Consider the following 27,838-nt stretch of genomic DNA (forward strand, 5'->3'; position numbering starts at 1 on the left):
CAACATCTAGTGATGAGGGTAGCTCTAGTGAAGATGAGGATGATTTGCTTAGTCTTTTTGCCAACCTTAACATGCAACAAAAGGAAAAACTAAATGAATTGATAGGTGCTATTCATGAGAAGGATGAACTCTTGGATAGCCAAGAGGAATTCTTTATTAAGGAAAACAAAAATCATGTTAAGGTAAAGGATGCTTATGCTCAGGAGATAGAGAAAAATGAAAATTTGACTAAGGAGCTTAGCATTTGTCATGACACCATTTCTAATCTTAGAACTGAAAATGCTAGTTTAATTGCTAAGGTTGAAAAATCAAATGTTTGCCATGATTCAATTGTCAATCTTAGAAATGAAAATGCTAGTTTAATTGCTAAGATTGATAAATTAAATGAATCAATTTCTAGCCTTAAGACTGAGAACGATAAGTTAATTTCTAAGGCTAAAGATTTAGATGTTTGCAATGATTCTATTTACTGTCTTAGAGATGAGAATGCCATATTACATGCTAAGATAGAAGAATTAAATGCTTGCAAACCCTCTACATCTAGTGTTGATCATGTTACTATTTGTGCTAGATGTAGAGATATTAATGTTGATGTTATCCATGATCACTTAGCTTTAATTAAACAACAAAATGATCACATAGCTCAACTAACTGCTAAAATTAATGAGCATGGAATTGAAAATGAAAAATTTTAATTTGCTAGAAGCATGCTCTATAATGGGAGACGTCCTGGCATCAAGGATGGCATTGGTTTCCAATAGGGAAGCGATGTCAAACTTAATGCACCTAAAAGATTGTCTAACTTTGTAAAGGGCAAGGCTCCCATGGCTCAGGATAATGAGGGCTATATTTTATATCCTCATGGTTATCCCGAGCATAAAATTAGGAGAATTCATTCTAGAAAGTCTCATTCTGGTTCTCATCATGCTTTTATGTATAAGAATGAGAAATCTAGCTCTAGGCATTCTACCCATGTTAAAATGCCTAAAAAGAAATCTCCTATTGCATCAAATGAGCCTAATGTTTCATTTAAGACCTTTGATGCTTCTTATGTGCTCACTAACAAATCAGGCAAAGTAGTTGCCATATATGTTGGGGGCAAACACAAGAGCTCCAAGACTTGTGTTTGGGTACCCAAGGTGCTTGTTTCTAATGTGAAAGGACCCAAGTCCATTTGTGTGACACCCCAGGTGTCAATTTCGCGTTATATCGGGAGATTTATCCTAATCTCGGATGCTCAGTGAAAATTTCTATTTCTCACTCGCGTATGTGTCTGATTATCCAAATTTCTCATTCACATCTCACCGAATTCGAAGTTATTCAGTCTCACAGAAGACCGAATTCGGAGCCTATTAAAACTTTTATTCTTGGAACGAATGCAAACTCGATAGTCAACCTCGAATTATAAATCTCATCTGAAGCTCATTAAATCAAACTCTCGATGTCTGTTAATTGATCTGAGGCCGAGTCTAATTCCTCGAACGTTGATCTATGTCTGACTATTTTAATCTGAGTCCGCATTCTCCAACGGGATACTCAGTATGTCGCCCTCTAATTAATTCTTATCCGACTCGACTTCATACCTCTGTGTTCAATCCCGATTTAAAAATCAACATCGACGATGATTTTAAATGTCGCGATTTGTCTCTTTCAATCAAAAATCCGAAAGCCGGTCGTATCCCGAGGCAATTTATTTTCGAATCACGCGTAGGGAATTATTGTCGAGCGAATTCAAAACAGACTCTCGGCCGAGTTAATCGCGCAACCGTCCGTTCGTCCGAACTCTAGTTCACGTTGTTTTGCGTACAAACGAATTCCGCGGGAGCATTTTTATTCGGGAAAATAAATTAGCGCGGCCCAAGTACGTGTTTTGGGCCAAGCCCATTCCAGCCCGGCCCATTTGGCCCATGAGAAAACCCTAACCCTAGTGCTTCTTCTATAAATAGGACCTCTCTCCCTTGCAAATTTGGCATTTTTTCACTCCCACCCCTCCTTTTCTTTCAGCCGCCAGCAGCTTCTTCCTCCCTGCTCCACGGCAGCAGCAGCCAGCGCGCAGGTGCTCCTCCCCTCGGCCAGCCATGGCGCGGCGCCCCCTGCCCCTCTTCTCCGGCAGCAAGCTCCCTCCCATGGCGCCTCCCCCTCTGTGCGCCCAGCTCTTCTTCTCCAGCGCACCCCCTCTAGACATGGCGACAGCTCCTCCTCCCTCTGCTTCGTGCGCGCAGGAGCAAGAGCTCCTTGGGAGCACGCCGACGCCATGCTCTCCCCTTGGCCACGACCTTCCCTGCTTCTCTCCTTGGCCGGCGCCCCCTTCAGGCGAGCAGCAGCTCACCCACCTCTACCCTCTCCCAGCCAGCGCCCCATCTCCTGCTCGGTCGCCTCTGTGCGCAGAACCATTCTTCCCCGTGCCATCCAGCTCCTAGGGCCGAGCATTCCTTTCCCTCCAGCGCCTCCCAGCCGCCCCCTATGCTCGGCGCCCCTTCCTTGCATCCATGGCACCGGCCTAGCGCCATGGCCGAGCTCCCTGTTTCCCCTGCTCACTGCTCCAAAAAAAATCCAGCAAGGTCCCATCTCCAGACCAGCTCCCTGGGTCGGCAAGTTTCTCCATCTCCGGCGCCGGCCACTCCCTTCACCGCACGGCGTCTCCCCCACGCTCGACCTCGGCAGGGATGCAGCGAGTCCCATCGATCTGCACGGCCCCAGCCGCCATCATTTCCCTGCACGTCGGCGCCGAGCTCCGCTAGTCATTAATCTGTGCAGCGAGCAACAACCTCGGTGAGCTACTAGATGTCCTACGCTTTTCGTGTTCGATTGAATGGTCGCACCAACAAATCGTGTAATAAACTGTGTCGTGCTCGCAGCCGTGTCGTCGTCACGCCTCGCGCGTCACTTGTCGGCAAAGAGCCCAGTCTGATGGCATGCATGTGCAACTCCAATCGGATTTTGGCCAGGTTGTTTGCCTTGAGTGATTCACGATTTGTTTATTCACGTATTTAGTCGATGATGTGCATGTGTGAATATGTGTGGAAAAATATAATTGTATGAATGGAAGCGGGTAGAGAAGAAAAAAATGAAGTAGAAAAGAACTCTGATGTTTTTATATTTTGATAGGAAAAATATGCGATGCGTTGTTTGATGCGAAGACTAAGTTTAAATAAATAAATGTGGATCATGTTTTAGGGAATGCATCAGTAGATGTTTATGTGAAGAGGGTATTGGTTTTATGCATGGGATCGGTGATTGTGATAGTCGATGCGAATGAGGAGTATGAGTAATCCGGTTGGAGTCACTTGTGCAGTTGATGCCTTGTGCGTGTTGTGGGGACACGTAGGTGCGTGGGTGAGCCGATATGTTATTTGGTTGTTGGATTGGATATATATGTGGATGCAATAGTTCTTTTGTGCGTCGTAGAGATTGGTCACAGATGTATTAATTGTTTGCTAAAGCACTTCGTCGTAAAGTAGTGTGTTAGTTGTGGTAAAATAAATAAAGTGTAAAACATGCTTAGTGGTTTCCATAGTCGGCTAATGAGTTAGTCTATGTTAAATATATTTTATGCATTCATCTTGGTGTTGGTTGGATGTGATAAGTAGATTGGAAGTGTGGGTTTGCCTGAGCACGGTGTTGTCAAACGTGTATGCCGAAATGCGTAGTAGTAGTGATTGCGTTAAGTTGAACTGAAGTGTCTCGAGTGCACGCCACAATATGGTTGTATGCGAGACATGGCAAAAATAGAGTGTGCTCGACATGAATGTTTGGTCAATATAGGTAGAAATTGTCTTGGCTTAATTAGAGAGGTGATGTCATGCCGTAAGTAGTCATCACTTCCTCTACAATTATAAGTCGAGTCTATACGCGTTAGGCGTTCCTTAAAATTGTGCTTCACAAATAAGTGTATGATTGTGCTTATGACTTGAATAGATGTCTTTGAGTGAACTAATAGGTTCCTGAGGCAATTAGGTGTAAGGTGTTTATAGTGACGCTTTATCCCGAAAGATGTTAAGTCTGCGCATAAATAAGAGATAAGTGTATTTTGTGTAGTGTGGATTGATTTTGAGTGCATGTGTCGCAAGAAATGAATTACTGCGCACATAGGCGATGAATGGGTGTGATGAAGTGGTGACATGCCAAAGTAGTCATCGCTTCCTTTGCGGTTAAGTCGAGGTCGTATGTGATGATGCTATGTACGTGGTGAATGCATTTGTTAAATGTATGTGATAATTTTAGTGCACTAAATGACTTGAGTAAAATTTGTAAGTATACTTGTTAGTCCGCATTTGATTAATTTAACTCTAACAAATGGTAAAGTGTTAGAATAATTCAAGTCTCTAAAACGCGGCAATTCTTGAATTATATAGAAGCTGAAATTTATTGATTACTGTTTTGGACTGCACACACTGTTTTAGTTGTGTTGTATGTTTGTTGAACTAAATTGTGTTTTCTGTAGATATGTGCTATAGAAAAGTGGTAGATAACTTTATTACCATGCTGGTGTTAAAATTTGACAGCCATAGGTCTGACAGTTTAGGAGTTATGCTTTTTACAAATTTAGTAACTGAATCTGTCCAAATTCTGTACAGATTTCAGAAAAGGCATTGTTTGCTCAATTTAATGTTGCAATCTGTTAATGGTTGTTATAAGAAAGCTGTATATTCTTTTCTCATCTTGCTTGTGTTAAAATTTCATAACCATATGCCTTGCGGTTTAAGAGTTATGAATTTTACAAACTGGTTGTTGTGTTCTGTCCACTGACAGAACAGATTTCGAAAACTGAATTGTTTGATTCAGTTCAACATAGAATCACTTCTTGGTGATTATAAAAGTTGTGTAGTACTTTTGCTAAGCTTTCCAAAAAGTCTTGGATCACTCTTTTTGGTGGTCTGAAGATTAAGTTATGGATGTTTAAAGTGTGAAGACTGAATCTGACCATTTCTGGACAGCACAACCTTCATAGTGTATTTTACCCTTGATACATATTAAACTAGCCAGTGATGTTTATAAATAATTTGTAGAACATTTAATTATATTTCCAGAAAGTCTAAAATCACTTTGTTTGGATGTCTGAATCTTCAGTTATGAATTTTTAAAGTCACAAGTCTGAATCTGTCCAAATCTCGACAGCGCTGTTGTATTAACACCTTTTGACCTTGCTAAGTGTTTAATCATGCTGTGATGACAATACCAAAGTTGTGAAGCACTTTTTAAGATTTCTATAAAGTCCTAGTTTACTATTTTTGGTTAAATATCTTGTGAGTTATGACTGAAACGAGTGACTGCTGTATTGCTGTCCAAAAAATTCTGCTAGTGCGCTTTTGATTGTTTAGTTCACCGTTCTCCCTAAAAATGTTTGGTTTGCTCTTAAGTAATGTAGACTTGCCATGGTTAAGCTAGAGATGACATGTGTGTCTTGTTTTATATGTTCCTTTCTCTAGTGATTGCGATATAGGAATTCCATAGATATTGACGCTTATGTCCTATATTGAATTTGTGTTATCGGTGATGCTTGTGTGTGATCAATAGGAGAACTAATGAAAAGTCGTATCCAAACAAACAAAATACGCGTACTTGTGATGTCGTAGTTGTGTTGCGTAAATAAATAAAATGTTGTTGTCTTTTTAAAGGTGTTAATGTTGGATGCCGATAACGTGTAGATAACTAATGCTAGCGTATGGTTGTTTACGGTGTCTTCCAATTTAATGTTGAGTTCGCCACAGTGTCTTTGTATATCTTGTGCTACTTTGTGCTACCTTCGTTATATTCATCCATATGCATCTTGCATCTCATTTAGGACCGAGAGATGCTGATCGTGCACGTGATGTGGTGCCAACCACAAGATGCAATTGGTGGACGACCCCAAAGAAGGATGGACATAACCAGTGGATGCTCGCCAAGCGAGTACCTCCCCCAGCAAACACTATCTAAGTGTTAAAATAAAGGCAAGCCCCGGTTTTATGCATAACCTATTTATTATGCTATTTTACTACACTTAATGTTTGTAGGCTTGTACTGTGCACTTAAGTGTAGGAGTTGACTGAAACCTTAGTTGCATGAACTCAGGATACCTTTTGAGATGGATACTAGTATGCTAGGTCGAGTAGCTGCTTTATTAATCAGGGATCTCGGTAGAAGTCGAGTGATTTTTCTAGCACTCGCGCGAGGTCAGGAAATTGGTTGTATCCATTTTGATATCGTAATGATGGTGGTCTGTGGACAACAGTCCATGGGGATGCGTTGTCTACGAGACGGAAATTGGAATAAGGATTAAGGTGTGGTACCGAGACGGAAATTGGAATAAAGATTCTTTCAGCTCCGAACTTTTTTGGACTTCGGCCACAAGCTTTGCACCAAGTTTCAGCTTTTCTTGTTCGAATTTTTCTGATTGAGAAAGAAGCTTCGAATTTAATTCTGTTATTTTGGCTTCAGCATCCGCTAATAAGCCTTCGGTTGTTTGAAGCTCGAAGTCTTTCTTTTCGATGGCAGTTGATTGCTCTTTTATCTTATTTTCTAAGTTTCCAATTATAACTTCGTGCCTTTTATCCTCTAAGTCCTGCTGCATTTTTAAAGCCTTGCTCAAAAGCATACTCTATGGACAAATAACCTTCGTTAGAAAATATTTATGTTATTACAAATAGTAAAGGTTAGACACAAGTCGTTTACCTTAAAATTGGAATAGAACAAACTACCGCCAATGTGTTGTCACCGGTAGCGGCTGATATCTGCTTCGAGCTTCGGGAAACCGATACTCTTTGATAGAGTACTGATAACCTTCGCACCGGTTTGATCTCGTATGCAGCCTAACCTTTCATCATCAATGCCACCGAAGAGAAGCGCTCCCGGCCGATACCCGCAAGATATAGCATATTCTTTTAGTTCTTTTTTTCAGCTTTTGTCAGCTCTTGGCCAACTAAGTTTTGAAAATCAAAAGCCTCATCTTCTGAAGTATCTTCGGTCATCTCTTTCTTCTCGGGTTTTGCGGCCATAGTCTCTTCGGTGGCTGCGCCAGCTTCTTCCGCGGCCATGTTTAACAGCATTTTGTCTATATCAGCAGCTATGCTTTCTAAATTAATATCTTCGGATTTGGTATCTTCAGCTCTGGCTTCTGCTGCGGCAATTTCCGAAGGTACAGCTTCAGTAGCTGTCATGCTTTCAATAGCCGGCACCTTCGGAGCTGAAGCCCCTAGTGGCGTTGCTTCAATGACTTCTGTCACAGAAACGATTCTTTGCCTCTTTGGCCTAGATGCCTTCGTTTTTGTGGGCTCCTTTTCCTTCTGAAAAAGCTTCGTCAGATGTAGCCCCAGTGGACTTAGTTTGACAGGCAAAGTTTCAGTCATTACCTTTAAAATTTCCTCTATTTCAGTAGCAGAGGATGTCGCGGAAGTCCTTTCTTTTTCATCAGTTGATTTTTGCTTCGGAGTTGAAGCCTTTCTTTTCTTCAGAGCAACTGTTTTCGCCTCAAACTCTTGTTTTTTCTTCTTTGGCTGATCTTCATCGTCCTTATTCAGAGCACTAGCCACTCTTTTCCTTTTTTGGTCTTCGACACCCTTGTCCAGCCGCTCGTAGTCAGGATATTCAAAACCTACGACATCCATCACTCGGTTTAGCCTTTGTTTCGGACAGGTGCCGAAGGCCGCAGTCATCAATTGATCTTCTTTTTTAGAATAATTTCCAAGTATCTCGTTGCACATTACTTCGATTGTATCCAGCCATTCTTGGCAGGGCACTTTGAAATGTCTTTTAAATTTGTAATGGTAGGGTAGCCGGATAAGTTCTCCTTCTTTCTTTTTTCCTTCAAGCTTCGGCATGGCCCACTCTTTCATAGTTGGGAACACTTTGAAAGCCAAAAATTCCTGCACTAAGTCCCTAGTGCCAATGTGCTCTGCGATAACCCTAAATTCAGCCAACGCAATTTGAGTTGGACCCTCTGGTGTCATATTGCACGGGGGTCTGGTCTCTCCGAAGATCAGCTCTAACGGACTTTGGACCAGCTTCTCCTTATCATCGTCCACTTTGACGTAGAACCATTCTGATTTCCAACCAGCCGGCCACTTGCTTCGGTAACTGATTATGGGAAATTTTGTAGTCTTGCGGTAGGCAAAGTTGTAGCACCCGAAGTTTTCATGTAACCCATCTCTTCTGGCCTTAGTCTGGTAATGCAGCTCATGTACTCGGCAGAAACCTTTGGCAAACGGTTCCACCCCTTGGCTTCGGAGAGCCCAAATGTAAACGCTCAGCCTAACGATAGCGTTAGGAGTAAGCTGATGAAAGTAGATCCCAAATTTCTTCAGCACATCAGCAATCATCTTATTCAAAGGGAATCTCAAACCAGCTTTGAAGAAGCTCTTAAAAACTACTACTTCGTCTTTTCTTGGCTTCGGAGTAGTTTCCTCTCCACCAAAGCGAACCAGCTCTTTCTTTTCTTCATTAAAGTAGCCCAATTTCAACATCTTAGGTAGGTCACCTTTGGAGATCGTGGATTTTCCAAAATCCAGATGGTTGGGTTTGCTCGGCACCGCGCTGCTACAATCATCTTCAGAATCGATCTCTTCAACATCATCTCGCTCTGCTTCAGCAGTAGGAATGTCTTCCGGTGTTACCAACCCAGAGCGCTTCATTGCTTCCGAAATCGGAACAGTCTCAGTAGCTTCGGTCTCATCTCCCTCACGATCGACCCTAGCAGTGGAGCGAACTCTGGCCATTTGATTATGACTTTCTTGAAATTTTTGTTGTTGACTTTTTTGTTTTTCCCGAAGCTCTTACTCTTGTGATGAAGCATATTCAAAAGCGAAGTTTCGTCTGAACACGATGATTAAGCTTCGGCTATGGCTAAAATTTTGGCAGCAAAATAGTGCAATAGCAATGAATGTTGTGGTAACTTCACACCTACCCGTCTATTTATATAGTGCTGCGGGTGGGAAGGTGAATCGTCAAGGTCTCCCGCACCGAACAAACAGTCACCCGCACTCACTGAACGGTGGGCCATAGGGTCCAAGAAGGTGAATCGCTGGGGCGCGCGTAACTGCTGCAAGATGGGGCCACCGCGCGCGCGATGTTTATTTTAATTGTTTCTCGCCAACGAGCTCAGGAAAGGTGTTTTTCGGATCTGCGGCGTTCCGAAGCCTAGAAGATTTTTTCACGGATCAAGCTTGTTACGGAAAACGATCTAGCACCGCGAAGGGGCTACTGTTCGGGGGTATGCTTCGTAGCCGAAGATCCTAAAGAAAGAGAACACCTTCGGAAGATCCTCTCAGGAGCAAGCGCCGAAGCTATTACCTATAGAGCTTCGACATAATGACAGATCTCAAGATGAAGGGCCGAACCGACTTAAAGATGAATTGACTTAAAGACCCATGATGTTTTGTGTCATTATTGTATTCGACTGTAAAGGACATAAATGTAATTTTACACAGGCTGCACCCTGTGCCTATAAATAGGTGAACAGTACTGCGGCACTGTTCACGCAATCCTGTAATCATTAACGCATTACGTTAGAATTATTACTTTCTATCAAGGCAAAGGTATAAACGTACCTGAATATTATGTCTTAAATTTTAAGTTCATATCATAATATATGGAAATAATATCATTTATTTCCAATAGATCTTTCTCTAGTGTTTAATATTTTATTTCGGATTATTTCATGTTTAGTAACGAAGGTATGACCTTCGTGTCATTCTGCTCGTGGCCTTCGTCCGAATTTCATTAAATCCTTGGGGAAATAATGCTTCAGCGGGCGAAGGTCATTATTATTTAACATTTTATGTTGCCTTGTTCTTGATTCATAGCATTTGAGAACAAGTCCCCAACAATAACATACCTGGCCTTGTAGCGGGTATAACTATTATTGAAGAATGACATCCTAGACGCAATGGTATGACCGAAGGCATGGATGCATGGGTCTACATACGACTTCACGACTAGGATATGATTAGACTTATTGTGTCTTAGTTGTCTGTATTATCATCCGTCTAACATGTAAAATCTCTCACTCCTTGCTCCAAAAAAGGGGAGTAGGGTACCAATTGAAGACTCTGAGATACATGTCCCCACATAGAGGATACATGCTCATGATCACGTTCCAAAAACAACACAGGGACACGACTCTCTCACATTACATTAAGGATAAGCAAAAGGTGTGTTGAAGACCATTGGGCTAGAACTTCCACCAGAACCAAGCAATAACATGGAGCTATGAGGTCATTGATGGTCTAAACTTTACTGACTCTGTAATTTTCTTCATCTTTGTGTTCATCAATTGATAAATGGCAAGGGAACATAGAGTATTATTCATATTGCAGCTCGAACCTCTCTAAAACCGTTTGTCGGTACCCTGGAACAGGGGTACTCCCTACTAAAGTATGAAGGCGCGGTACCTGCGCGTTTATCTCTAGACGCGTGATAAGCAGCGCCCGACCCCACCACGTGGGCGACTCCGGGGCCGCCACGTGACCAGAGAAGGTAACATATACCATGATATCGTCAGTCGATCCGGACCCCCATGGGAAAGTGCCGGACCCCAGCATACATAGCCCGGACCTCCGGGTACGATCCAGGACCTCCACGTTCCCCCGGATGGGACCCGGACCCCTCTAAGTGAGGTCCGTGCCACCCACGACAAGGTTTCGGGACGGAGAATACCCTGGCCTAGGTCAGGGACGCACAGGGGTCTGGCGCAGACACTTGCCAGGGCTTTGTCTAGTGCACTTCCGCTCCCTGCTCAGGCGGAGACCCAATGCTGCTACGTGGCCTATTGCTCGTGACGTAAGCCAGCGGGCGGAGCCTGACGTAAGGCCTCTGGGCCACGCGATCTCTGCATTTATTGTGGAAAATACACGCCGCCTGTCTGCCCTACTGACAGGCGATGTGCCGCCTCGGCATTTAATGTGCCTTGTCCACTCCGCTGGCAGGCGACGACCAAACCACTCTACAGGCGGCGTGCCTGTCCAATCAGACAGCGGGCAGTACGCCCATACCGCCGCACGCGTGTCATGGTCATCATGACTTATACGATGCCAGGGAAGCTTCTGTTGCACGCCAATGCTACACAAGTAGCAGATATCAGGGCACAGGGAGATTGCACAAGGTGACTGACATTAGTTGCTCCAGGTATTCCATCTGTTATGTCCCTGGGCCCACATGTCGGGGTTCAGTGTCTTTGTACGTGCCCCTTGAGCTATAAAAGGGAGGGCACATGACACATAGACGGGATAGAGACTTAGACTCTCAGCTCTCAAGTTTCCACAGCAATCCAACACACAGTGGAGTAGGGTATTACGCTCCGGCGGCCTGAACCACTCTAAATCCTCGCGTGTTCCTAAGTTCATTGTTCATCTACCAACAGGCAAAATGCTTAAGCCCCCTCCTCATCTTAGGATTTAGGGCGGGTGCACTCCGCCACCCGGCCGGAGAATTCCCTCTCCGACATTTGGCGCTCTAGGTAGGGGGCTAGGCTTTAGGTTTTTGCTTGTTTTATCGCTCAGCATGATGGTGCAAATCGTTGAGCACCGCGCCAAGACTTCAACGGATTTCCTGGTGGAGGAAGAAGTTGTTTCTTCCACGCCACAGGTTCCTAGCCGCCAGGTGCCGGGCACTGCTGCTGTGCATGCTGCGCGGAAGCATACAACTGCGCAAACATCCCGGACTCCGTCGAGGACGGCTCTGGGAGCATTGTCAGCAGCCAGGGAGTTGCTGCGTCACCCTCCAAGCTCCACGGCCTCACCAGGGGCCATGAAGCAGTGGCGGGACGACGTCGACCGACTGCTCGGCATGGCACATTCTGCCTCGACCAGGTCGAGGCCACGGTCATTTCGGCACCAACATGAGGCGTCGGTGTCTGTGCGCTCACCCTCAGTGAGGGGCGCACAGACCAACGACCTCCAGGCAGAACTCAACCGCAGGCGTGCGGGGGAGGATGCCCGAATCTCTTTAGAGAGGGCGCGCGAGCATCGGCAAAACATCGAGGATCGCAACCTCGAACAAGACTTTGCTGCGGTAGCACTGTAGGCCCCAATGGGCACCCCGTACCAAGCGGGTGTCCCCTTGGCCGGCATGGGCTGTGTCGCTCTCGTGGATCATCTCCGCGCGGCGTCATGGCCATCCAAGTTCCGGCCGCACCTGCTGGAAAAGTATGACGGTACGTCAAACCCGTCGAAATTCTTGCAGGTGTACGTCACCGCCATTACGGCAGCGGGTGGGGACACCACCGTGATGGCGACATATTTTCATGTTGCCTTGTCTGGGCCTGCCCAGACTTGGCTCATGAACCTTACCCCAGGATCAATCTACTCCTGGGAAGAGCTCTGCGCGCGATTCACAGCGAACTTCACGAGCGCTTATCAACAACATGGCGTGGAGGCTCACCTCCACACAGTGAGGCAGGAGCCTGGAGAAACTCTTCGGGCCTTCATCTCCCGCTTCACCAAGGTACGGGGCACCATACCTCGTATATCAGATGCTTCCATCATCACGACCTTCCGCCAGGGAGTACGTGATGAAAAGATGTTGGAGAAGTTAGCCACGCACGACGTGGAGACTGTCTCCACTCTCTTCACTCTGGCAAACAAGTGCGCCAGAGCAGCCGAGGGCCGTGCAAGGCACTCGGCTCCACGAACCGAAGTCGACCAGATGGGAGGCACCGGAGTTGTCTCCCAGGACGGCAAAAAGAAGAAGAAGAAGAAACGGGGCCATGAGAAGCTGCAGTCTGTCACTCCGACTGTTGAAGCCGCGACTGGGGGCCGGGGCGAGCGCAATAAGCGCCCCGGGCCACAGGGAGGCAACAACGGCTCATGCCTAGTGCATCCCAACGCTCGCCACAGCGCCTCGGAATGCCGCGAGATCATCAAGCTCGTGAAACGTGTCAGCGAGCGACGCGAGTAGTCGTCCAAGGACGGCTCCCTGCCCCGACGCCGGCCTGGTAAGGAGAGAGTCGACGACGATGAAGTGGCCGCGGGAGAGCGAGAACTCGAGTATCAATCATCCGAGGGGGACCTCAAGGATGTCTTCACTGGAGATTCTGACTCCGAGGATGACAGCGACCGCCGCAAGAAGCTGTACGTCATGTACGGCGGGAGCTGGGAACTCACCTCCCGCAGGAACGTCAAGTCCCTGCGCCGTGAGGTCCTGTTGGCAACTCCAGGGGTCCCAAAGGCTGCGCCACATCAACGATGAAGAAGCAACACCATCTCCTTCGGGGCATCTGACTGCCCCGACAACATGGCAGGGGCCGGCATACTGCCACTCATCACCGCCACTGTCATCGCCAACATGTGGCTGCACCATGTGTTGATTGACGGCGGGGCAAGCCTCAACGTCATCAGCCATGCTGCGTTCAAGTAGCTGCAAATCCTGAGGTCCCGTCTGGGGCCCTCACGCCCATTCTCCGGAGTGGGCCCACAGCCGGTGTATCCCCTTGGGAGCATCACACTCCCGGTTACATTAGGGACTGAGGAGAACTTCCGCACGGAGAACGTCGTGTTCGACGTCACGGCGGTCAACCTCCCCTTTAATGCCATCATTGGTAGGCCGGCCCTGTACCGGTTCATGGCCATCGCCCATTACGGGTATTTGGTCCTCAAGATGCCATCCCCGACTGGGGTCCTCACCGTGCAGGGTGACCGTGCCACCGCACTTGCGGCCGTAGATTAGCTGCACGCCCTGGCGACAGAGACTGCTCGCCCGGACGACGGAGGGAGGAACCCCTCAACCTCCGGTACCAAGGCGCTCCCCAAGGCGCCAAAAGTACAACCATCCAGAGCGGATGGTGTCCCCGTCAAAGCCATCCGGCTCGCTGCGGATTCCACCCAGACCAGTCGCATTGCGGGTGATCTGGACGAGAAATAGGAAATCGCGCTCGTCGCCTTCCTCTAGGCAAATACCGACGTGTTCACATGGGAGCCATCGCAGATGCCTGGGATCCCCAGGGAGGTGATCGAGCACCACCTGAAGATCAACCCCGACCCCAGGCTGGTGAGTCAGAAGCCTCGTAGACAGTCTGTTGAGCGGCAGGACTTCATCCGAAAGGAGGTGCAGAAGCTGCTAGACGCTGGCTTCATCGAAGAGGTTCATCACCCAATATGGCTGGCCAACCCAGTCATCATCCCCAAGGCGAATGGGAAGCTTCGGATGTGCATCGACTACACCAGCCTGAATAAGGCCTGTCCCAAGGACCTGTATCCACTGCCACGTATAGGCCAAATCATGGATTCTACCTCTAGGTGCGACCTATTGTCATTCTTAGATGCTTACTCTGGTTTCCATCAAATCCAGATGTCTAGGGAAGATTGGAAGCATACCGCCTTTGTAACAGTGGATGGGCTTTACTGCTATGTTGTTATGTCGTACGGTCTGGAAAACGCCTTGCCTACATTTGTGCGGGTGATGAGTAAGACTTTCGGGGACCTGATTAGGGACAAAGTGGAAGTCTACGTCGATGACATCATGGTCAAGACTAAGAGAGGGTCGACCCTAGTGGAAGACTTAACCCTGGTCTTCAACAAGCTGTGGGCAACCCGCACGAAACTGAACCCGGACAAATGCGTTTTTGGCGTCTCCGCTGGGAAGTTGCTGGGATTCCTGGTTTCATACTAGGGCATTGAAGCGAACCCGGAGAAGATCAAAGCGATCGAGGCAATGAGGCCCACGGCCCGAGTCAAGGACGTCCAGAAGCTTACGGGGGTCATTAGCCACCCTTAGTCGCTTCATTTCAAGGCTGGCTGAGAGAGCGCTGCCCTTCTTCAAGCTGATGCGGAAGTCTGGGCCCTTCTCTTGGACCGAAGAGGCGGAACAAGCCTTCCAGGAGTTGAAGCAGCACCTGGTGTCCCTACCAATATTGGTAGCCCCGGAACCAGAGGAGCCGCTGTATTTATACGTCACGGTGGCCGCGGAAGCAGTGAGCATGGTGCTGGTCGTCGTGAGGCCGGCACCAGAAAGCCAGGAACCTGAGGACTCGGGACCGGCTGCAGGGGTCCGAACCATTCAAAGGCCGGTCTACTATGTCAGCGAGGTCCTTCATGAGGCGAAAACCAGGTACCTTGAGACACACAAACTCCTCTATGCTGTGCTTGTCGCGTCCAGGAAGCTGCGCCATTATTTCCAAGCACACAGGGTTGTGGTGGTGGCCTCCTTCCCATTAAGGGCCATCCTCCACAACTCTAACGCCACAGGCAACATCACCAAATGGGCCGTGGAGCTCGCTGACTTCCAGCTGGACTTCCGACCTCGCCACGCCATCAAGAGTCAGGTCCTGGCTGACTTCATCGTAGAGTGGACGCCTCCCCCAAGCGTCCCTAGGGGTCCGGATCCTGATTCGGACCCCACACCTGCGGAGCCCAGGGGTCCGGTCTTCACCGAGCCCCACTGGACGCTCTACTTCGACAGATCTGCCCACCAACAAGTTGGCGGGGCCAGGGTGATCCTCATCGATCCAAGCGGAGATCAAGTAAAGTACATGGTGCACCTTGAGTTCAAGGCCACCAACAACATGGCAGAGTACGAGGCGCTGATCTTCGGCTTATCGGCAACCCTATCCCTGGGGATCCGCCAGCTCCTCGTGAAGGGAGACTCCCAGCTGATCATCAAGCAAGTCTGCGGGGAGTGTAGCTACAATGAGCCCAGGCTCGCATCCTACCTTCTTCACGTGAGGAAGCTAGAGAAAGACTTCACAGCCCTGGAACTGCAACATGTTCCTCGGGCTGACAACTCAGCGGCAGATGACCTCTCCGTGAAGGCATCAACTTGGGCACCCGTTCCCGAGGGCGTCTTCGAAAGACGGCTGCTGAGACCCACCGCCCAGCCTGCCGAACTGGGCGAAGGGGGCAAGACTAGCACCTCGAAGCTAGCGGTCCTAGTGGCGTCCCAGAACCCACCGAAGACTGTGTGTGCTACAGGGGGGCCTGCCAGCCAGTGGTCCCGATGCATGGATCTCTGAGATCCGGGACTACCTGAAGGAGAATATCCTTCCTAAAGACCATGCGTCCGCAAAACGCATAGTGCGGTTGGCTAAACGCTACGCGGTGGTGGAAGGGGATCTCTACCATCGCGGCGCCAATGACATTCACATGCGATGCATTACCTAGGAGGAGGGCCGTGAGTTGCTCACGGAGATCCATGGAGGAGAGTGTGGAAGTCATTCATCATCCCGCACACTGGTCGGTAAGGCTTTCCGGCATGGCTTCTACTGGCCAACCGCTCTCCAGGATGCAGCTGAGGATGCAGCTGAGATGGTAAAGTCCTGCAAGGCGTGTCAATTCCATGCAAAGCAGATACACACACCAGCTCAGACTCTGCAGATGATTCCACCCTCTTGGCCATTCGCCGTATGGGGGGTGGATATCCTGGGACCATTTCCCAGGGCCGTTGGTGGGTACCGGTACCTGTTCGTCGCCATCGACAAGTTCACCAAGTGGCTAGAGGCCACCCCTGTGGTCAACATCACCCAAGGTGCCGCTGTCGCCTTCCTCAAGTCCATCGTCTGTAGATTTGGGGTCCCAAACCGTATCATTACGAACAACGAAACTTAGTTTACAAGTCGGATCTTCCAGGAGTATGGCGAGGGCATCGGCACCCAGCTCTGCTTCACGTCTGTGGCCCACCCTAGGAGTAATGGCCAAGTGGAAAGGGCAAATGCAGAGATCCTCAAGGGACTCAAGACGCGCACCTACGATTACTTGAAGAAGCATGGTGCGAATTGGGTCAGTGAACTCCCATCCGTGCTATGGGGGAACCGGACAACACCCAGCCGAGCCACCAGGCAGACCCCGTTCTTCCTGGTCTACGGGGCTGAAGCCTGTCTTCCCCTGGAAATCATCATGGGCTCCCCATGGGTCCAGGCTTTCGATGAGTCTATGCAGGGACAGCTGCGTCGTGAAGACATGGACTTCATCGATGAGCGTAGATGGCAAGCGGCCATCCGAAATGCACGATACAACCAAGCGCTCAGGTGCTACCACCAACGGTTCGTGCATAGTAGGGAGCTCAGGGTCGGGGACCTAGTCCTAAGGCGAGTACTGAACCGAGAAGGGCTCCATAAACTCTCCCCCAGCTGGGAAGGACCCTTCAAGGTGACGGAAGTATGCCGACCCGGGTGTGTTCGCCTTGCCACAACTGAAGGAGAGCCACTGCCCAATCCCTGGAACATAGAGCACCTCCGTAAGTTCTTCCCATAAAAGCAAAGCTGGGGAATTCAGTTTTCTTCCTTTGTAACTAGGTAGCACATATATGTACGCCAGCCCGGTGAGCTCCGCCCTCATAAACCCGGTATGTTGGTTTACGCTCATGAACATCAAGTTATGAAGAGAAGATCCCCCAGATTTTCTTTATGGTGGTTTTATTCTGCTTAAGCTTGCAACCATTATTTTTATCTAACCCACCCATACAGTTTCTCTCCATTGCTGGTATATTGACATCCAGATTGAGTAGCCAGGCCATGTAGCCTGGGGGCCAGTTCAAGAGAACGGATAATTGTCCCTAGGGTGGTCCGGATCCGTGCGGTCGCTTAGCTTGGTCCAGTACCCTAAGCCCACACGCTTCACCGCTCTGTGGCAAGCGTCCTAGTACCCGGAACTTTAGTCCTGTGGGTCCGGAAACCTGAGGTCCGGCTCTAAAGAAAGGACACTCGTCTCATGGGGAGGTCCGGAGCTGCGTGGCTGCTTAGCCTGGTCCCGTACCGTAAGCCTACACACTCCACCACCATGCGACGAGTACTCTAGTAATTAGAAGCCGTGACCCAGGGGGTCCGGACACATAGGTCGGCTTCCCAGTCTAAATCCTACAGGTCCTGTTGCGTAAATCAAAGGATAAAGGATACCAGTTAATGGGTCCTATGAGTGCACTATTGAAACTCCCTAGCTAAGGCTGTGTGCAGGTCCGGGTCCCAGTCGAGATTACCTCCTGGGGACCAGGTCACCAATTCTTTCTTAAATATACTGGCATCCAGCCTCGACAAGTCGAGCCCACATCCTAGGGGGGGCAAGTACCAAGGAAGAAGTTGACAACGATGCACACATCAAAGGGAAAGTAGCATGCAGATAAGTTGTAATGTTGCTTGACAAGTAGTACTTAAAAGTATCTTACAAAATCAAAATATAATAAGCCGCTTCCCAGCGGAACTCTTGCTTTCTCTCCGCAGATCCGACTACTCATCATCAGTGGGATCCCGCTGGAAGCGCTTGGCCATCGCATCTACAGCGTCTTGTACGCTCCCCCGGGCGGTGTCTTCGGTATCGGCCACCAGACCGGCGATCATCGGCCCCAAGGAGATGGCCGGATCGTGGCTCCGGAAGCACGTCAGGATGTACTCTATTACCGCTCGGCAGAGTCTACTGCCCTCAGCCTCCAGGCGGGCGCCAAGGATCTGATCCAGGCTTCGGAGGCGGTCGGCAGCGGAATCCAGCACCGGGAGCGCGTCGGAGATGGACACCGACTGCTTCGGCACTGGGATGGGGCTCATCCCCAGCGGCACCAGAGCCGAGCTCGCCTCGTCGACCCATGCGGCGATACGCTGGACCCCGGTGCGATGCTCCGCCCGGAGATCTTCAAGCGTCTTCTTCATCGCCTCCACCGCCTAGGAGCCTGGAGCCGCCTGCGCCGTCTCGGCTACCTGCGTTGCCTAGAACCGGTGGACCCGCTCCTCTAGTGTCCGCTCCTTCTCCTCTAGTTTCTTTTCCTTCACCTCCGCCTCGAGCTCATGTTCGGCCAACAACTTTTCCCGCCTTTCCCGCATCTCCTCCCTCTAGGCGAGGTCCTTCTCCTGCTAGATGAGATCCGTCGCCCGCTCCTCCAGGGAGGCATCTTTCGCCTTGAGGTTCTCCTCGGCGAGCGAGATGTTGCTAGCCCTGTCATCGAGCTCCCGCCGCAGCTTTTGCAGAGCCGCCTCAGTCGCGGTCTGCTCATCCCGCTGCTTCTCCAGCATCACATTATAGGCTTTTAGCTTCTCATGGAATTCCGTGATGACTGCCTCCCTCTGGTTCAAGTGCTCTTCCTTCTTGACTAGCCCCTTCTCCTTCCGAGTCACCTCCCGCTCCTAGTCAAACACCTTCTCCAGGTCCTCCTTGAGGTCCTCGCGCTCCTGCTCAAGCTCGGACCGCTCCGAGGCAAATTGGCAGGACGTGGCCTTGGTACGCTCCTCCAGCTGGGTGTGCCAATCACCGAGGTGCTGGTGCTCAGTCTCGAGCGCCTCCCACTCCCATAGGATTGCCGCCTCGGTCTCCCGGAGAGTCTGATGAGCGCGAGACAGCACCCGAGGGAGGGGAGTCGGCGCCGCTTCTGGCTCGGCGCCGGTCTGGAGCCGTCGCCCAAGAATAACCTCCGGCTCCTCCGGAATGGGCGGAGGGATGGATCTGGGCGTGCCCCCACGTCTTCCGCCGTTGCCGACGGTACATTCGACGACATCGCCTCCGCCGTTGGGTCTGCAGTAGCCGTCGGCGGCGCTGCTGCTTCCAGACCTCCGGCTGGAGCCTGGAGGCCCGACGGCGCTGCCTCGGCAGTGGCAGCCGGAACCTAGGGCCCCGACGGTGCTACCTAGACAGTAGCAATCGGAACCTGGGGGCCCGATGGTGCCGCCTCGGCAGTGGCAGGCGGAGGCAGGTCGCCGGCATCAAGGCCAGCAGACGCCTGCTGTTGGGAGCCGGATTCACCGGTGGGAGCGACTTTGGAAGCAGAGGGAGAGGATGCCCTGATAAGCAAAGGATGGGTTGATGCCCGTCAACATGGTAACTGGACCAGTGGAAAAAATAAAAAGGGTTACACTTACTTGGGGCCCTGAACCTTCCAGCAACCCTGGAAGCGGGACGTTCACTGCCCCTGCTGCTGTTGCTGCTGTTGGTGGTGCTGCCCCTTGGGCGGTGGTGAGCCAGATGATGGTGGCGGCAGCGGTGGCGGGTCCGATGGTGGTGCTGGTGGAGGACTGACGCGCCTCTGTGAGCCCTAGGTCTAGGAGCCGGCCTCCTCGGCCCCACAAGTTGTCCTCTGGCGCTTCTAGGGAGGTCCGAATCAAGGGGCGGATCCATGACGGAAGACCCATCGGTGCGACGCAGTCGGTGCCGCCTCTCTCCCTCCGACCTCCCGGAACCACCCGAGGCAGAAGAACTGCTCGCAGCCCCCCTGTCCTTGTCCGAGGGGCTGGGGGCCGCGGGGGGAGCTCTGGAGCCGGCATCGATGGGTCAGGAACCCACCGCCGGTACACCGAGGATCTGAATCCCGCGGTGTGGGTCCTGGCCGCCGGTTTGGCGAACCGCCACGCCACTCTCGTTGAGGGTCGGCAGCCAATCTAAGATCGCTGCCCTCAACCCTTGGTCGTCATAGAGCGAAGGAACGCCCTCGGGAGGAATTAGGGTCTCAGGGGCGAAGGACTCACCAGTAATCTCCTTCACCAGGAGCTCCAGTTCCTCCTAGGACAGGTCGGTGCCTGGCCCATGATGGACCCGATCGAGGTCGTTTGAGCCAGTGAACCAGCAGCTCAGGCGAGCCCTCGCATGCAGCGGCGCGATCCGGCGCTTCAAGAAGTCGCCGACCACGTGCATCGACGTCAGGCCGCTGGTCGCCAAGGACTTGATCCTGTCCAGTACGGGCTCGAACTCCAACGTCAACGGTGGCTTGGCCCTCCATTGCTTCTTGTCGAGCCTCGGCCCATCACTCGGTAGTACGAGGTGATCGCTGGCCTCGGTACTGGCGATCACCCATTCGGCATGCCAGTTTTCCCACCTCGCGCCGCCGAGGGAGGAGATATAGGCGCCGGCCGAATCCTCCCTCGTCTGGAAGTAGTACGCTCTGAGATGGTCCTTGGCCTTCCCGGACTTCACCAACATGAAAAAATGGCGGAAGAGAGAGGTGCATGGCGCCACCCTCACGAACATCTCGCACAGGTGAGCGAAGATGGCCGCCTGAAGGATGGAGTGGGGTGTGAGGTGCTGGAGCTGGAGACCGAGATCCTCCAACAGTAACATGAAGAAGGGCGAGATCGGTAACGCCAACCCGCACGAAAGGTAGGAGACAAAGTGCACAAACTCCCCGGCGGCGAGATCGCCGAGGGGAGTAGCGCCAGCCCGGATCCTCCAGGCGTGCGCCGGCGCACTCCATTCGAGCAGGCGGCGCACCGTGCCGAGTGTCCTCTCGGTCTGGTAACGCTTGGGAAGAACCAGCGAGTCCATGGCGACTACAGCGACGAAAAACAGAAAAATGCGAGTGCAGCAGAGGCGCAGAGGACTCGGAGGTGAAAGGGCGCAGTAGTTGGAGAAAGTGCGAAAGCGTAACTTCTAACCGCGGGATGAATCCCCTTTTCAAAGAGGGCTCTCCCACTCGCGCCCCAGGAAATCCCATCCGACGCGCACCTAGCGCTCGCAGTGACCCAGTCCCTGACATGGGGGCCCGGGTCCACATGTCATGCACCTGGAGAACCGGCCTCTGAGTGTGGAGAAGGCGAACCGTCATCCCGGGAGCAAACCGTCGCGCGCGACCGCACGTCGCCTAGGGGCCGCTGAGGAATATTTTTAACTTAGGCGGGGGCAACGAGACGCCCCACGCACAACCCGACAAAACCGCCGGGCGTGGGGGCCACGTACCCGTCAGCTGCGGGGACAGACGTGGCAGGCGGCATGATCGAAGGCGGGTTGGCGGTGACTATGTCAGCAAGTGCCCGAAACTGGCACGCCAATCACCAATCAGGCTTTGGCCCCACCTGCAGGCTTGTAACCTCCCCTGAGGTGAGCCCGGGGGCCATTGTCGGTACCCTAGAACAGGGGTACCCCTACTATAGTATGAAGGTGCGGTACCCGCACGTTTATCTCTAGACACGTGATAAGCAGCGCCCGACCCCACCACGTGGGCGACTCCGGGGCCGCCACGTGACCAGAAAAGGTAACATATACCATGATATCGTCAGTGGATCCGGACCCCATGGGAAAGTGCCGGACCCCAGCATACATAGCCCGGACCTCCGGGTACGACCCAGGACCTCCACGTTCCCCCGGATGGGACCCGGACCCCTCTAAGTGAGGTCCGGGCCACCCACGGCAAGGTTCCGGGATGGAGAATACCCTGGCCTAGGTCAGGGACGCACAGGGGTCCGGCGTAGACACTTGCCAGGGCTTTGTCCAGTGCGCTTCTGCTCCCCGCTCAGGTGGAGACCCGATGATGCTACATGGCCTATTGCCCGTGACGTAAGCCAGCGGGCGGAGCTTGACGTAAGGCCTCTGGGCCACGCGATCTCTGCATTTATTGCGGAAAAGACGCACCGCCTGTCCGCCCTGCTGACAGGCGATGTGCCGCCTCGGCATTTAATGTGCCCCGTCCACTCCGCTGGCAGGCGACAACCAAACCACCCTACAGGCGGCGTGCCTGTCCAATCAGACAGCGGGCAGTATGCCCATACCGCCGCGCGCGCGCCATGGTCATCATGACTTATACGATGCCAGGGAAGCTTCTGCTGCACGCCAATGCTACACAAGCAGCGGATATCGAGGCACAGGGAGATTGCACAAGGTGACTGACATTAGTTGCTCCGGGTATTCCATCCGTTATGTCCCTGGGCTCACATGTCGGGGTTCAATGTCTTTGTACGTGCCCCCCTTGAGCTATAAAAGGGAGGGCACGCGACACACAGACGGGACAGAGACTTAGACTCTCAGATCTTAAGCTTCCACAGTAATCCAACACACAGTGGAGTAGGGTATTACGCTCCGGCGGCCTGAACCACTCTAAATCCTCGCGTGTTCCTGAGTTCATCGTTCATCTACCAATAGGCAAAACGCTTAAGCCCCCTCCTCATCTTAGAATTTAGAGCGGGTGCACTCCGCCACCCGGCCGGAGAATCCCTCTCTGACACCGTTTGCATGCTAATTTTCGGTCACATGCAGATTCAATATACCTCTCGCCTATGCCCCTCTCTCTAATAACTCTCTTATTTTTGGTACTTTACGTACCTTAGTGTTTATCTAAAGCCACAACAGCTCATGTGGACAACTTACATCGAGATAGAACCTTTAGTTGGATTTAGGATTGTATATATATAAACCTTCCATATACTGCTATTTATATTTTTCGTTCTATAATTAGAGCTGATTCTATGAAGAAATCATTAATGATTAGTTCGGTGACATGAGAATTAGAGGATAATAAGGGAGGAAATTTCTTACTATTCAATTTTAAATAGTAAGAGCTAGTTTGGGAGCTCGATTTCCTAAAGGATTCATATTTTCCTGAGGGAAAATAAACTACTTTTTTTTAGAAAAATGAAAATCTCTTAAAAGAAAGAAGTTCCCAAACCAGCCTAAGAGATTTCTTCCCTGGTCCCTTCCATCCTCAAACCAGCCCTAAATGAAACTAACCAAACACTTGATCCTACATTCCAAGTGACAGGCTGACCTGATCATAATACTGAACATCGAGTTTCATTGATGATTCAAACTGGCTCTAGTTTCTATGATGTTCGTCAATCGGACACGAGAGAACCAGTCCCAAAAGAGGAATAAAAAGTGCCCAAACCTTACACAGTCCAATCATGTCAGTGAGAGTGAGCCCGCCAGTACCGGGTCGGCATGCCACGAGCGCGCGGTCAGCATCCGCAGGTACAACACGCACGCACGCACACACGAGCACTCCCAGCCCATCCCGCCCACCAAGAATCTACCCGACCCACCGGTTTATGGGCTCCGCTGAAACAGTAGCCCACACGTCAGTCCCTTCCACGACACCCAAACCGGGTCGCCCACCGTTTTCGGAGTAAGCCCCACCTCGAGATCTATCCCCGTTTCCAACCTCACATCCCCTTCCACTCGAGCTCCTTCGTTTAAACCCAAACCCTAATTGCGACCTCCGTTCCCCCAAAACCCTACGGCCATGGACGGCGGAGGCGGTGGTGTAGGGGGAGGCGGAGTTGGGGCAGGTGTCATGGTGGGCGGCGGAGTCGGGCCGGGCGGCGGCGTTGGCGGTGGCGGCGACGTGGAGCTCGTCAGCAAGACGCTGCAGTTCGAGCACAAGCTGTTCTACTTCGATCTGAAGGAGAATCCGCGGGGGAGGTACCTCAAGATCTCCGAGAAGACCTCGGCCACGCGCTCCACCATCATCGTCCCCGTCGACGGCGTGGCCTGGTTCCTCGACCTCTTCGACTACTACATCCGCACCGACGAGCGCGACGCTTTCAGCAAGGAGCTGCGACTCCAGACCAAGGTATCGGCCCGCTTCCTACGCGATTGGCCCCGTTCTTCCGCTGATTCTCGTGCCTTTGTTGCTAATTTTGGTGTGGCTTAATTATGCTCATTGCGTGGTGCAGGTGTTCTATTTCGATATCGGGGAGAACAAGAGGGGCCGATTCCTCAAGGTGACGTAACGTTCTCTGTATGACCGAGTGCAGTTCCATATTTTCTCTATCGTTTTGTGTGTTGGTACGAGAAAATTGCCGAATTGGGGAACTTCATTATTTTTGGAAGCTAAACTGTTTAGCTAGAACAAGGCGTAATTTGTCGCGCTAGAACAGGATTTGCTTGTGTGAATTTAATAACTGAAAATGTCCTATTGTTCTCTTCAGATTTTCATTGGTTCAAAACATCTGGGTCTTAAATGAGTATGATGTATTACTGACTAAGTTTGCCATTGCTATGGAGCATGGGCCCATGTGTCAGAAGCACGGTCTTCCTTGACCAAGGCTTGGGTTCATCAATATGTTAAATGTCCTAAAACGATGTGTTTGAGGGTTACTTCAAACTGTGGAAAGGTTTAGGTCCTATTGGCACAACCAAAAGATGGATGACCAAAATGGGACTTTCCTCTGTAGTAGCTTTTCCCGTCGCAGGTTTTGGTTTCTGCCATCCTGGCAATTTCACTTTTACTGCTTGTAACTACCAGTTATTTGGGTTTTTTTTTAAATTGGTGGCCTTAGTTTTGGTGGTGTACTCAACCGAGCAAAGTAGTATCTTGTGTTTGCCTTTAGAGGCATATTCTGTTGTGTAGACTGTAGAGCATTCTGCTCGTGCAGAATTACCAAGTATTAACTTCTTAACTACTCCTTCCAGTGAAAAATTAATTATGTTTTTGACAAGATCTGATCCAGCTTTTAAAACATTGACTTCAATAACTTAAATTATTTATTTTGGACACCTAAAAATCATGTGTTTTGTCATAAAAAAAAAACTCTTTTTATAATTACATAAATTTAGTATTAAATAGTTATCAAAGTCGCACCTTGCAAACCATTATAAAAGTAAAGAATACCAAAGGGAGTAGAAATGGCTGACGTTGTGCTCTAGGTTCACCACCAATTAGTGTGTCCAACAGGTCTTGATTGATTTGGAGAACTGGAGATAGAAAGATAATCAGGATTGGTTGTTTTTTTTTCATTTAGGCCATTTAATTGTTGACCAAAATGCACACCTGACTACGTGACGGTTTCCTAATTTTGAATTGTATGGATGATGCTGTTTGCTTATGTGTTGCTGTTACATTGATTTTGCTATTTTTTTATTTACAATAGTTTTTTCTGTAACCAGTGATATTTTTATTTCTGGAGTTGCGAGTTTATATTCAGATTTGTTCTTGAATTTTAGCCTGGTGTAGCACTTGAGGTTCCAAATCCAATGAAAAAGGGAAAATAAAGCTTGCTTGGTCAATATTTGTGTTTTTGTGGCAATATCCAATATATTTTTTATACTGGTAAATCGATAAAGCAATTTATTTTCTCATGGGCCTTCTATAAAACTTTTCAGTTTTTTTCCCATGATTTTTATTAAAAAAAATGAGTTACAACCCTGAATGCTTGTGTCTTAATTTCATTGGAACAATATATTTCAGAAAATAGAGCTACCTGTTCATAGTTTCATGTTGAAAATCGAGTATTGAAGATACCAACAACTGAAACCAACAGAAAATGGTATGTTGCTGTACTTTCAGCAAAAACTTGATGCATGCTGCATGTATTTGCATTATAGACCACATATTGCATTATAGACCACATATCTGGGCTCTCCATTTGGACATTATTTGGATTAAAAATCTCAAGACACTCCTTGATGCATGCTCTTAACATAAAAAGTCTTATATTTTCAGATTGTGGCTCCAAAATCCAAATAATGACATATGATATTCTCTGATAAAATGTTGCATTTTACCTTTTTAGCTGGTGGGTTATCATGTTGCTGAACATGCCACCTTGCTTTCTTAGTTTCATATATTTTTTTTATTTCCTTGACATTTTGAGGGACATAACGATCCTGAGCAGTCCGTGTCTGTTGCATTCTTGAAAAGACTTATTGTGTAACTTAATCTTACTGGCTAGTATACTAGGCGCAGCGATCTTAGCATATTCTTCTGGCATCTGTCTATTTCATGACTCTCAAACGAAATTTGGACTTGAAATATGGTATGTTTTAATGCTACCAACTGTATATAGTTCACGTTCAGTTTTTTTCAACATCCACTGAAAAGGGGTTTGCACTGAATACTTTCCCTAGATATAAATCATAAATGGTTATGGTTTTGTAGATAGATGGGGAGAAGTATTATCTATCTTTGTTCCACTGTTTGCAATGAATGATACTTTTGACCTATATCACACTTCTTTTTGCTTCTAAAATAACTGTGCAGTGTTATCTGCGTGACATAACTACAATAGTTACCTGCTTACACATCATTTTGTATTTAGGTTTCTGAGGCCTCTGTCAACCGAAACCGGAGTACCATAATTGTTCCAGCTGGCAGCTCTGGTGAAGAGGGCTGGGAAGCATTCAGGAGTGTACTGCTGGAGATAAATAACGAGGCTACCAGATTGTATGTCCTACCAAATCATCCAAATCAGGTAGAGATAACAAAAGGAAATGTTTGTTGCAAATGTATTTGTGAAGTCTACCATCTAATGACACTATTCTTCTGATATTGGGTTGGCCAGCAACACATGGAGCCGCCAGAGCGTCTTCCTGGTCTGTCCGATGATGTGGGTGCCGGATTTATAGCAGGACATGGTAGCCAGTCTGCTTCTGGGCCAGAGGTAGATGTCGAACGCTTGGTTGATCTGCCTCCTCAAGAAGAAATTAGTGGCATGGGTATGTCTAAGGTTATCAGGGCAGATCAGAAAAGGTTCTTCTTCGACCTGGGCAGCAACAACAGGGGCCATTATTTGAGGATTTCTGAGGTAACATGTTGTTGGCCATTATTTGTAAACACAAGCCTCCATTTTCCACGCACGAGTGATCCATTGCTCTTACCATTTGTGATTGTACTTACAGGTGGCTGGAGCTGATCGTTCGTCTATTATCTTGCCGCTCTCGGGTTTGAAGCAATTCCATGAAATGGTTGGTCACTTTGTAGATATAATGAAGGACAGGCTTGAAGGAATGACAGGAGCTAACGTGCGCACTGTCGAGCCCAGCCAGAGATGATTACCCTTGACTGTGGGCCTGGCAAGACTGCTGTTATGCCTCCTGTAGGTTTGCCATGTGGTGTGTGGTAATGTAGATCACGCCGTATTAATTCATCTGGTGGGGATAATAATGTCTCTTTTTCTCTTTATTTTTTGAATTCAGTGGCGAGGATTGATTTGTTTGGGACTTTTTTTCTTTCTTTCAGTCGGAGGAATAATATGCAGTGTATTGTTCGTGGGGTGGTATAATTGTGGTTGCTGCAGTGTTAGCCCTGATTTTATGCTTCGCCGTTCTTATTTAGGTAAAAGATCTGCTATGTTTCTGGCATTGTGTCCGCCTCTGCATTGAGCTCTTCCTACATATGTTAGTGATGTGGATAGGCCTGCATCCGACGCTTGCTGCAGTAAAATCTTATATAGATGGAACAATTGGATCTATACCATTAAAAGATCCAAACTTTACATATATACCATGGACCCCACATGTCATTGACTCATGTGGAC

The 27,838-nt window shown here is 49.4% G+C and overlaps 1 protein-coding gene across 1 annotated transcript; it reads left to right on the forward strand.

The window, feature by feature from the left end:
- Positions 1-23,797: 23,797 nt before the first annotated feature.
- On the forward strand, positions 23,798-27,579 carry LOC100274069 (Transcription factor Pur-alpha 1). Its single transcript, NM_001148448.1, has 5 exons — positions 23,798-24,153; positions 24,257-24,304; positions 26,621-26,773; positions 26,864-27,106; positions 27,201-27,579. The coding sequence occupies exons 1-5, from the start codon at positions 23,824-23,826 to the stop codon at positions 27,351-27,353; spliced, it is 927 nt and encodes a 308-aa protein (NP_001141920.1). The 5' UTR covers positions 23,798-23,823; the 3' UTR covers positions 27,354-27,579.
- Positions 27,580-27,838: the final 259 nt, after the last annotated feature.

Source organism: Zea mays, chromosome 3 (genome assembly GCF_902167145.1).
Source record: "Zea mays cultivar B73 chromosome 3, Zm-B73-REFERENCE-NAM-5.0, whole genome shotgun sequence".
Taxonomy (NCBI): domain Eukaryota; kingdom Viridiplantae; phylum Streptophyta; class Magnoliopsida; order Poales; family Poaceae; genus Zea; species Zea mays.

Bases quoted from the DNA above. Each gene is read 5' to 3' on its own strand.
- LOC100274069 (NM_001148448.1), top strand. From the start codon at position 23,824: ATGGACGGCGGAGGCGGTGGTGTAGGGGGAGGCGGAGTTGGGGCAGGT. The intron at 24,154-24,256 runs GTATCGGCCCGC...TGCGTGGTGCAG, and splicing joins AGCTGCGACTCCAGACCAAG to GTGTTCTATTTCGATATCGG. The intron at 24,305-26,620 runs GTGACGTAACGT...TTTTGTATTTAG, and splicing joins AGAGGGGCCGATTCCTCAAG to GTTTCTGAGGCCTCTGTCAA.